The 12,185-nt window shown below is 47.3% G+C and overlaps 1 protein-coding gene across 3 annotated transcripts in view; it reads left to right on the top strand.

Moving 5' to 3' along the window:
* The window catches only part of LOC135902488 (uncharacterized), a 29,591-nt gene extending 27,997 nt beyond the window's left edge, over window positions 1-1,594 (top strand). For all 3 annotated transcript variants that reach the window (XM_065432597.1, XM_065432595.1, XM_065432594.1), the window contains exon 10: window positions 732-1,594. In XM_065432597.1, the coding sequence (XP_065288669.1) occupies window positions 732-911 (180 nt within the window). In that variant the 3' untranslated portion in view covers window positions 912-1,594. The remainder of the gene's footprint in view (window positions 1-731) is intronic.
* Window positions 1,595-12,185: the final 10,591 nt, after the last annotated feature.

The raw sequence follows: 12,185 nt of genomic DNA, 5'->3' as shown, positions 1-12,185 counted from the left end.
TCACACTGAGTGACAGAAAAATAGATACTGCGATTATAACAAGAGGGCATGGCGTTCTCACACAAACGCGTCATACGAGAATAACGTTTTCTGTGCATGTGCCGTTGCATTCATCTCCAACTTTTTTTCTGCTTCGGAGTTTGGTTTGGTTTGCAATTTGTGGGGTTTCAACGTCTCGACTCTGCGCATGAAGTGGCCTTTCACCCTACTTTTTTGGTACACTGTGCCACCTGTATCCATTACTTCTGAATATATATGTCCTATTATATATGTAATTATATATTACACACACACACACAGTAACACACACACACACACACACACACACACACATATATATATATATATATATGTGTGTGTGTGTGTGTGTGTGTGTGTGTGTGTGTGTGTGTGTGTGTGTGTGTGTGTGTGTGTGTGTGTGTGTGTGTGTGTGTGTGTGTGTTTCTGTGTGTGTGCGTGTGCGTGTGTGTGTGTGTGTGTGCGTGTGTGTGTGTGCGTGTGTGTGTGTGTGTGTGTGTAATATATAATTACAAAAACACTCCGGGAAACAAATTACGCTGAAGCTGTTTGTGAGAGAAGGTTTCAGCCAGTCGTGATGCTGCACATGTATGATTGGCGAAGGTGGTCGGACATCCACAGGCAGCCCTTGCTAATCTTCGTGAATTTGACCTCTGATTTGTGCCTCAGTTGTGTTCAATGGCATTCCGTAGAGCGCACGCGGATATGCGCAGATGCGTGCCTTGGGCCTGACGACCTTCCTCGACATGGAGCCCAACGAAATGGCAGCGGGCCCGGGTGGTGCACGCGAGAACCAGGCGCAGGGCGACCACCGGCGCCACGTGCCTGGCGGCGCCAGGAGGCGGCGTGGGCCAGCAGCGCTTCCCAGGGTCCGGTCACGGGGCGACAGCTGACCGCCGCTGCGGGTTCGCGCAACGCCCGGCACGCCCGCCGGCGGCCATCTGACGCGGCACCTGCAGAGCCCAGCGTCGTCGAAGCCTGGGACTGATTTTTCAGCGATATTGGCGCAAGCGGAGAGGCGCAGGTGCCGTGTGACTGCTTCCCGTCAGTGATGGCTGGCGCTCCAACACGGTGGCCAAGAGCGCGAGTGCTACTGACGACTGACGCACCGCGCTCGACAATACTGAATTATAGACAAAGAAAATTTCGCCTTCACGAAAACCTAATGGGCGGTTACTCTCGACGCAGAACCGTTATTTGTTGAGATTGCCGTAGATATTCACGGAACAACATGGTCCTCGACCTGTCTGGATCTTCACTAAGGTATCTATTTGGTCCTCTTGGTAGATATGCTACAAGTACGTACAGAGTTGCGCATAAAAGGTCCTTCTTCCTTGATGTCCGTGTCTTTTATGCGCAGCTCTGTACATACTGTCGGGATAATTACCTACGACATACGATGACTGCATTCGCTGTAGACTAATGGAGTCCACCGGAATGATTTGGGCTTATACGGTCACTTCCCGTGCTCCAAAAATTTTAGTGAACGAAAGTTTTTACTGCAGCAGATATTTTTCGCTAGGTCTTCCGCAGACTGTTGTTATCATGATTAAACGCAAAGAATGTTATGGTCAGACATGGCAGTACCTTGCCTGCTCGCTTCAGGCTGAACGCATAACAAAGCCCCCTTTTCCGCCTTCGTGAGGACTAATTTATGGTGTATTGTTTCTCTTGCCTTTACCTCGCGTAAGCAGCAAAGTTCACGCATTTTCGAGAGGTGAATGCTTAGGCATCAATGCGGACCCGGCCGCCGCGATGATAGCACACAGTCGGTTCGCCAAGTCAGAGGCTCGGAGTGGCGTGGCCCTGGCAGCACACGCCAGCAGTGGCCATCATAAGATTTCGGTCACTCCCACACAGTTTGATAGAAAGAGTACCAAAGGGAAATCAGGGCCACCGCCTGCCGCAGTGGCGATGTGGCGTCGCGCTGCTAAAACAGAGGTCGCGGGTTCGAACTCGGCCTCGGCAGCCGCGTTCCAATGGGGGCGGAATACAAAAAACTCTCGATGCGATGCATTGGGTGCACGTTAAAGAACCCCAGGTGGCCAAACTGAATCGGGAGCCCTCCCAGCATGTCTTGTTGTCAGATCACGGCATTGGAACTTAAAGCCTCAGACTTTTAAACTCGGTTGCTAGTGTCTAAGGGAACTGCAAGCCTGGCAGTTCAGCGAGCATGGTAATGACGGGCACTATACTTATTTGCCTTAACCTTGTCCTTCCGGCTTCTAACGGCTTTGTGACTCGTCAAATTCATCATGTTTAAATAAATGTTGCTTTATAAATGCCTTAGTTCGCAATGATCATGCATATGAGAGACCTAGGACGCTATTCTGGAAAGTGTAAAATTCCGCCATATTGTCAAATATGGTAATGGCGGCGTTTCGAGCTAATCAGAGAGGCCTTAGTAGCCTGCTCTCGGCTAATCAGAGCTGACATGATGAATTCGAAAACATGGCGGAATGGGCCAATGACCATTGTAGCACTACTCTTGTCTTGCTGTGTTTAAGAAACTACAATTGCTTGGAAATTTTAGAAAGACGAAGCGTAATAAAAACGCCACGAGAAGTTCGAAGCCGCAAGTGTGAAGATTAGACAAATATATGTACTTTCGTTCCTTTGAGACACTAGGCGAATACCTGGTTAATTTACAGATTTTTTATATTTCAAGAAATTATAATTTTAAGTTGATTACAATTGATTGCCCTCAAATTTGCTCTCCTTTCAAAACGCACACATTTTCTTCTAAGTAAAGAAAGTCTTACATTAGTGGGTACGCGCCATAACATAGCGAGCAAGCAAAAGCAAAAACAAAGCAAAGCAAAGGCAATGCAAGACAACTGACTGACAGACCGACCGATCGACGATAGTAGGATACATCTTAAACAGTAGTTGGCAACCAAGGCACACAAACTGCACGGAGTTGTTACTCCGCCTGCCAATCACGGAAGCAAACAACATCGTCATGCGACCGTTTCAAAATGGAGTCGAACTTGATACCTCCGGAGCGTTTCTGTTTTTGAGGAGTCTTTTCATCGGCGGGAGCGATGAGGTGTGCAACAGACATGGACAAAGTGTATGAAGTCTGAGAATTTCATTCTTCAAAAGTCCACGGTACAGTTCAATTCAATGCTGACCACGTTTTACTCATGAAACTCGAAGCCAACTGAAGTGAAACTTGGCAATAATGAGTCGCAGCGAAGCAAGCGTTTTATTTCAGTTCAATAAAGAATTAGTCTTTCACCGTTCCGCTATAACAGACGAGTTAAAACGTACAAAATAACGCGTCTACAATTTTGTTTTTGTCTTACCGTCTTATTTAGGTAACAGGGAAAGGTTGAAGTACAAACTATTTGCAACCTCGCGAAGGAGCAGTGGCTGGAGGTTATGAGGGCGTGGGCGGGGCTTCACTACAGACTTGAGTTTCATCCGACTATAACTAACTAATAAACTAACTAACTAACTAACTAACTAACTAACTAACTAACTAACTAACTAACTAACTAACTAACTAACTAACTAACTAACTAACTAACTAACTAACTAACTAACTCTATGGCTTTCCCGGTACCGATGCAGAAGTACTCTGCATTTCTTCTCGTATTTAGCGCAGTACGTTACTTGTTCCATATACAGCCCTAAGTGGGAAGAGTTCTGATCTCCATAGCGGTAAGCAAAAAAATTATTTATAAAAATCACTTATCATGACTATGACAACATCTTCAACACGAAACAATGTCCCCGGCATGGTTACAGGCTTAGTGCAGGACCATGTACACAATGCAGCTTCAGACTAATGTTATAGTACCGATGCTTCGTAATGTGAAAAGTAAGGCAGGCGCTAGGAATGTTCTCGTCGTCCTGGGATTGTTCTATTCATTTTGGTTGCCCAATTTCCCTCCAATATTTCTGGCGGAATTTTCAATGCTAGTCTCAGCCCTGCGCCAACCTCCACCCTTTCATCTGCAGTGATCATTACACATTTATTATGGTTGTGTTCTCAGCTTATCGCACGTGATAACTCGTATGTTTCAAAAGCTATCTGCTTACTGACCCCTCACTTACGTATGCTGCGATCAAAATGTGCACCTGGCCACGAAGGTCGCTTTCTTAATCAAATGGCCGTTTACCTGGCGCAGGCTTTCCAGACCAGTGGTTTATATACATACGACTACAGGATATGTCATTGCAGCCAGGCTGCGCAGGTATATTCTTTTGTAGGATAAATCCAATCTGACATTTTTATTAGACTAATAACTCTTAATATTACCATCCAGAGAAAAATTCTGTAAGATTCGACAGATGGAGGTGACACTCACGAGACAGCGCTGTCCTGTTCCACAGCTGTTACCGTTTGTAAGATTCATGCTGGGGAACGTGCTCAGGAGGTACGCAACGCCACGGGAACCTTCATTTGTGATTCCTGCCCACAAGTTTTATTGACACCGATTGTTCTTTTAAGGTTTCCTTCTCTATCTCATCTTGGTACTTTTTTAATTGTCTTATTTAACGTACATCTTTCGTGTCTGACTGTGGAATCATGCATCTTATCGTCTGCTTGTATTAGATTCATTTAGCAAGCTTTCAAAGCGCTCCCCCGAGAGTGACCGTTCCGTGTAGTGGTTCGAAACCAAGGACCGAGTGACCAGTTATGGCGAAGCTAGGAAGTGTTACCGCTTAGCTCGACGGACAATGCCGCCTTCCCACCTGCCACTCAGGTGGAGGAGGTCGTCATCCTACGGGAGATACACAGGGGTCACTCCTCGCCTCAGCAGTGCTACACGTGCTTCACCCAGAACTCTATCTAGTGGTGTGTGCGGTGTTTGTGCCATGGGTCCGGCGGATGAATGGCACATCATGTGGGACTGTGCCAGGGTCCCGACCGAATGTACCTCCAGGACATACCCGCCTGAACTTCAAAGTGCAGTGCAGCCTGAAGACAAGGGCACTCATCAATATGGGCCGTCCAGCAGACCCGGGGTGCGCTCGAAAAGCACAAGCCTCACGACCCACCGTAAATGGGCCGAACTGGGGTAGTGCAGAGTAGAGCATAACCCCGTGTCGACGCTTGACCAACGTCAGGACGCGTTAAACCGTCGGTTGCCGGCGTTTTATTAAAGTTAGTCCTATCCTATCCTATCCTATCCTATCAGTAATGCATTTTCGCCTGCGCCACATTTCTATAGACATTCTCCACTTCGAGGGCATGCGCCATAGTTTGAGGTCGTCATCATCATTTCCCGCTCGCGTGCTGAGGTCATCTGCGCAGCCTTACAAAGACACTGCCGCGTTAACTTTATCGTTTTACTTTCCTCAATATGAACATAACATATTAACTTCAAATTTAAAAAAAATGTAGCCCCAAAAATTGATATTAACGATTAATATTCACTTAATATCATTTTAAATTACAAGATTATATTTAAGTATGCTTTCCTTTTTTACCTACCGGCACCCTATAGATATATATATATTCATGGCCGGACCCTGTAGTGGCTTGTTGAGCTATATCCGTAGGCACCAAGCCAAACCAAACCTTAGAGGCTCCGGAGACAGAAGAAGAAAGAAATCGCACTATACAACGTTTGGGCTGAGGTCATCACCAGGGCGACGACGTACTGTGAGTGACGCAAAACAAGAAAGCGCGTCAGACTGAATAGTCAGCATGCAAGACGTTAGTAGCAAGGTGACCTCAGCGCTTGAACTGTTCAAGTCGCCAAACTTCCCACGGCTGCAGGATAAGGGTCCGGGAAGTCCGTCCACGGAACGGGAGGTGATCAGCAGGGATTCTACCACTGCGCTGGAGGCGAGTGATGGCTGTGCGGGCAACGACTTTGGTGGAGGCCGATCAATTTCCTTGCTGGCGTTTCAAGCAGACGCTGGCGAAGCACTTGCAGCACCGGAACGAAACAGTTCGTTCTTTGTGCCCACCCTGTTTCTCAGATTCCTTGCCGTTCTCAATAGAAAGAACTCTGCCAGTCACCGCCAAGATGCCGCACCCCTGTCGACCTTAGACAATACCCAACAAGCCGATGGAAGCACGGATTCAATGGATCTCACTTCGGCTGGCAACTCTCGCGTAGCGATGGTTGGAGACCCCAGATCACGACGTATCGACATCTCCCAACCGCGCATATCAACTGGCGCCGGCAGGACGTGGTTTATTCTTCTCTCGATGATTGGCACGTTTTTCCTCTGCTTCTGGCTGATCCATCCCTTGTCTGACTTCGATGTCAGAGCTGATGAGCCCACGGAGCACAGTCCTGCATACGCTGATGCCATAGACTATGGTGCGATGGAAATCAACGAAGTAAAGGAGCTACTGGAAGATGAAGCGCCGTTGTAGCGGTATAATGCGCCGAAAGAACTATAAACGCTATATACTCTGTTGACGACAATTAGAGGAAAACAATCGGAAAAAAGGGAAATTTCTGCCTAGCCTTGGCATCTACATCAGCATCGGACCACCAGAGTGATTTAACTGCGCGGGCGTATGTAGGCTGTTACCCTGATGGCTGCTCATGCAAAAATATTGCGTATCGAATGACTAAGTTGTCAGCAACTTCTGCAATTCTCCAGAAAGTTCTGTATTTATAGAACATGAAGTACATGGGCGATGTTCACGAGATACGCATTATATTACTGTGCGCTTACATTGTTTCGCAATTACGGAAGCTTTCATTGTTAGAATTTTGATACACAACATAAACTGCTTAAAACGATAGTGACTACGACGTCACGACGGATTATTTGTTGCTACGACAGAGAAACGTTACAAGTTTCCCGTTAACACCTGGGCCGATCCTGGAAATATAGTGTAGACTGGGCAAACTGCAGGATAGTATACATTTGGCCGGTCGGGGCATAACTACGTTGTAGCCATGCAGTATTATAAGGGGCGCAATATTTGATTGCATCGCGCAAAAGACAATCTTCTATCCTTTCTGCACGTAGGTTTTACCAGGAAAGAAAGGCCAAAAAAGGAAACGTGCCGAATTACGACAAGCGTCACTTTGTGTTCGCTGTGTTGACATATATGGTACTAAAGCAAAGCTTTCTACGGGAACTCAGTCGGACTCTGCTGAGAGTGGCTACTACTGTTTTGCGGCCTAATAGAGCTAGCATTGGGGTGCCGAACCATGCCCAACAGCTCATACAGCACTCGTAACAAATCGGCCTCTATGTAGCCTTATTTGTACAACTCCTACAGATGTGCGTGTTTCCGGCTGTATTCTTCACGAAATTACGCTGTGAGGAAACAGACGCTACTTAAATACCTTAAATGCTACAAATATACGCCTCTAACCGCATAAGTAATTTATTAAACAAGTTCTTTTTTTTTGCCGCCATCTTTCTCGGGGCTTCGGTGAGTTCGCTCGGTCGGTTTCTTGCCGAAAAGAGAGATGGGCTGGTCCTGAAAAATATTGTTAGACTAAACTGCGCCCGGAGATGGTTTGAGAGTGTGTCGATCCCGGATACAATGTAATCCGCGCTCACATGGGTCACGTGCATGTTTTCCTGCGTACTGGTTTACCGGGCAGGCATGCTGCAAAATGCGTTGCGGAAGGCGAAATTTTATGCGAAGCATATTACGAGGGCTCAACCCAGCTCCTCAGGCGCGGCGGTGACCATGAAATCACGTGACACCGTGACGTCACGACAGAGGAGAAGTGGCTTTGGCTCAACTCTTGCAAGACGGGCTGGGTGGGAATCGAACCAGGGTCTCCGGAGTGTGGGACGGAGACGCTACCACTGAGCCACGAGTACAACGCTTCAAAGCGGTACAAAAGCGCCTCTAGTGAATGCGGTGTTGCCTTAGAAACGCGCTGTTTCTAAGGCGTGCGTCTCTTGCTCAGGCGCACATTTCGTTGCCGCGCCGAACGCTGCTTTGCTCGACGCTCACCGCGTCCAATGCGGGGCGCGTAGTCGCTGCCCTGTAGCCCATTGTCTTACACCCCTTGGCGGGTCGACGGGAACGCTGTCGCGTTCCACTCTTGAAGGCGAAGAAGTAATGCATGAGTTGTTTCTTCGTCTAGCCGAACCAAATATAGCCAAGCAACAGCAGTTCACCAGGCTAAACAGTGGTTCAACAACTAAAATAAAGGCTAGTATGCTTCGCATCCTGGGCTTAACCTTACCTAAGCCACAGCCATTTTTTTTAATAGAGTTTAATGATTCGCTTCACGAAAAACTTCGCTTCACATAAATTACAAAATTACAAAAAATTGTGGCATAACCCATCTCTTATGAATGTCGGCGTTATTGGGATTAGCATTGAAGCAATTTAGTGAGTGACCACCGCCGAAACGCTTCATGTATGAGGCATGCCTGCAGCCGGGCTCCTCTCTGGCACAGCCCCGTGGACAGGCTGCGCCCTCCAGCGGATGCGTTGCAAAGCCCGCACGGGGTTCGTGTCTAACTGTACGGGGTGGCATGTTGAAGAACGCCTATTGCAGATAAAATCATTCGTCCTTGAGCTGGATTATTCAGAGCGGCGGACATTACTTGCATGTGTAATGTGAACACACATTCAGCAAATTAAAAAGAAATCACTAATTAACTTCTTAATTGATTACTTGACGGCACATATGGCAACTTGGGAATTGTAATCGGTGGCTTTGCAAGGCATATCCACTTGGAATGAATTTACAAAATGTCACCAGTTTGGAAGTATGCGCCATCAAACTCACCGCAAGAATGCTCTTTTGTTCCCCTTACCTTTTTAAGAAAAACGCTCTTTTATGCACTTAAATGGAAAAGTAAATGGAACGCCAATGTATTTTTGTGCCACCCTTTGGGAAATGCTATCTCGAAACAGGTGTAATCCTGGAAATTAAGTGGATACTTCTTGCAGACTCACCGGCTACAATTCTAAAATTGCAATGTGTGTCGCAATGTAATTAATTAGGAAGTTAATTAGAGAGTATTCGTTCATTACTGTAATATGCGTTTCGACTTCTCGTGCTAGTAATGTCCACCTCTTGAAATAGTACAGCTGAAGGACAAGAATTATGTTATCTGCCGCAGGCGATCTTTCAAAACTGCTGCTTCGTGCGCACACGCTTCGCGACAGATACCGCCCGCTCTCACGCTCTGCGTACGCGGGCGCTTGCTGACGCACAAGGAAACGTTCACTATTCTTTCAGGATGAAATATCATATCCGTTACAGCGAACACCAAGTGTAACTTGTCGTGGGTTGGCGCCTATTTTTTCTGATGTTCTATTTGTTTGCTTTTTTGTTGTTTGATTTACACTCTTTACTAATATCTTTATTGATCTGCGCCGATACCTAAGGCGGTGCAATGCTGCAAGGAGTGCACGTTCAAAGCGGAGCGAAGAATGCTGCACATTTAAAGAGGAAATTGCGTAACGGAGCCTTCTCATACAGCTATCTCGTGTCACCTGCGTCAACCGACTCCATCTTAAGCCCTCCGCCGCATTTCGATGGGAGCGAAATACAAAATTGTTTGTGTGCTTTGATTGAGGCGTACGTTAAAAAAAAAAAAAGCTGGTCAAAATTAATCCAGAGTCACCTATTGCGGCGTGCCTCATGATCGTATCGTGGTTTCTGCTCATTAAATACAAGAATATAATTTAAATACATCCTACGTCAGCAAGTTTCCTAATCTCATCCCGCCTCCTAGTGCTGAGCTGCCCTTGATTGAAATTTCACCCCCTTGGTACTCACCGATGTTCTAAGCGTAGCCAAGTCGAGGGATGTAAAAATGCCCGAAGTTTCTGCACTTTTTGAACTCTGCTGAAGACGGAACCGTTGTTCATTATGTTGACGCCGTTCTTCATATAGCAGGAAAATTATATGTGAAAATAGCGTAAAACTTACGAAAGCGCTCCCTCCCAAGCTTTTTTGTGGATAGCCACCAGCCGTCGGCTAACCAGAATTTTGTGGCTAATTTGGTTCTACTTGCGTTGTTAGGAACTCAAATTGTCCAGTGCGCGTGTTCTACTTTTATTCAATACCTTAGAATGCAGCAGGTGAGGTCGCATATTCGGAATCATTACTCGCCCTTGAAAAATGTCCCGTGCTCGTGCCAATTGAGCAAGAAAAAAAAGAGGATGAAATTCAACATTCTCAACGCATTATTGTATTCATTGTGACTGACTACGATTCACTGTGTACGAGTCAAGTATCTCCATAGGGGTCTGCTCTAGTTCACCTATTTTATGCACTGGTGTGGAATAACTCGCGCGAAATTCACTTCGTGTGGTGCAGTATAGCGGGACATGAAGAGATGGTTTTGTACGAGTGAGCCGATTCTCCAGATTCGTCTCCACTGCTTGGACTTATTCTGCGTGTCACGCAGCCTTTCAGTTATATGGACATTTCAGGCGAATTTTCGCCGTCATAACCGCCGCGGCCACAATGTTCACTATGAACCCAAGTGGCATAAGATCATATCGCGCCCCACGCGCCTTATGCTGTGGTTGCGAGGGAAAACGTGTGGGGAGCCGAGAAGGAGTGTGGCTTGGTGCGCAACGTCTTATTGGAGAGGGAAGGGGGTGAGCTTGCGTCTCCTCGTCTACACCGGCCGTGGCTCGTACGCGGACCACGCACCGTATCTTATAAGTAATCTGCGGCGGGGGCAAAGGTGGTTAGTACTGCGCCATGACGATACGTACGCAGCACGCAAGCGCTTTGGGGAACGTAGGAGCGCGTGTCACATCAGGACGTTTAGTGCTGAGAAATGACTACGTAAGCGGGCGAACGTCGTTAAGGTACGTCCTCACTTGCGGAAATAAGCGCGCGCAACGCCTGTCTTCTCGTCTCGTGTCCCGTCTACGTTTCGCGCTGTTAACACCAGGATGGAAAACAAACAAGCCCAAGCTGTTATTCCAGAGTATTCTTGCGCGAAAGCGCCTTTCGCAGCGCGCGTTTTGTAGCGCACGGCTTGGCGCGCGCTTATTTCCGCAAGTGAGCCCGTGCCTTTAGACGCCGGGCATGTCGGAGTGCGTTCGCCGCCTCCGCCTGTACGTCGAACCATCGGTCGAACTGTAAACGCTGTTTATGTCGCTAACGTGACGTAACGTGTCCGCGCTTTCACGCTACGTCGAACTATATTTAGGCTTTTAAATGACGCTATATATACATGTAATACGGACGCAATACACGAGTCATATAGAAAAAAAAAAAACTGGGTACTCACTTTCTGAGGCTGGCATGGTCATTTGCGACGAACTGCGCCAACAGGAGGCCGAGCCTTTCGCGCAACTGCGCACACCGAACGCTTTCTTAAAATCATAGTTCATATTATTTATTGCAACGAATTCCCACCGTGCAGGATCCCGGAATGGGTTCTGCGCGTTAACTTCCCGCAGCAAAGCCAAATCGTAGGCCTTTGAAAAATACAGACTTCCGCTGGTCGCCTTTGACGCCGCCATTTTGCGAAACTCTTTAGTCCCGCGCTCTCCTGAACAAATGAGAACCACGAGAGCAGCAGGCAAGGCTCCCTACGTACGCACGCAAGAATCGGATGCGTGCGTACGCGGCGGACGCATCACGTACCGTTCGTATTGCGCTCTGCGCATGCGCACTTTGCAAAACGTAACGATCTTACGAACGCAATGCCGTTGCGCACGCTACGTACGCAGTACTAGAACGTTGGGCGTCCGCAGCAGTTCTGCGCACGCAGCTTCGGATTGCGTATGTCAAGCCGCGGTGGACGAGCCGAGATTCTTGGTGCCTTGATGTGGGCTATGTTCCCGCTCGCCTAGTGTTGGAGGATGCGTGATCTCGAGTTTCCGAGATGCGTTGAAGCGATAGGCAACACGAAACCTTCGCTCGCAATGGCCGACGCTCTTCACCCCAGCGTTGTGACAACGAATACCTGTTTTCACTGAGTGAGATCCGTTCATTTTTTTTTTTCGGTGCACACTGATATCATGCTTGGTAATTTAATTGGTAAGCGAACGCATGCTGCAATTTATGCGACAAATAAAACTACGACTTTTACGCGCTGTAGTTGTCTAATATAATGCTATCGCTATCAATGCTTTACCTTTCGGGCGAAACAGCATTTTTTTTAAGATCTTGTGACGAATGCTTGTCTCAGGCAAATTTTATTGTTGAATTGCTGTGTGTTGTCCGGCTTTCTATCTCGTGCTGACAGAAAGAGAAAGAAAACATTTATTCTTATTGAGCTGGGGTGACTTC

The sequence above is a fragment of the Dermacentor albipictus genome, chromosome 4 (assembly GCF_038994185.2).
Source record: "Dermacentor albipictus isolate Rhodes 1998 colony chromosome 4, USDA_Dalb.pri_finalv2, whole genome shotgun sequence".
NCBI classification, from domain to species: domain Eukaryota; kingdom Metazoa; phylum Arthropoda; class Arachnida; order Ixodida; family Ixodidae; genus Dermacentor; species Dermacentor albipictus.
The sequence above is the reverse complement of the archived record's forward strand: the minus strand, read 5'-3'. Positions and strand labels throughout refer to the sequence as shown.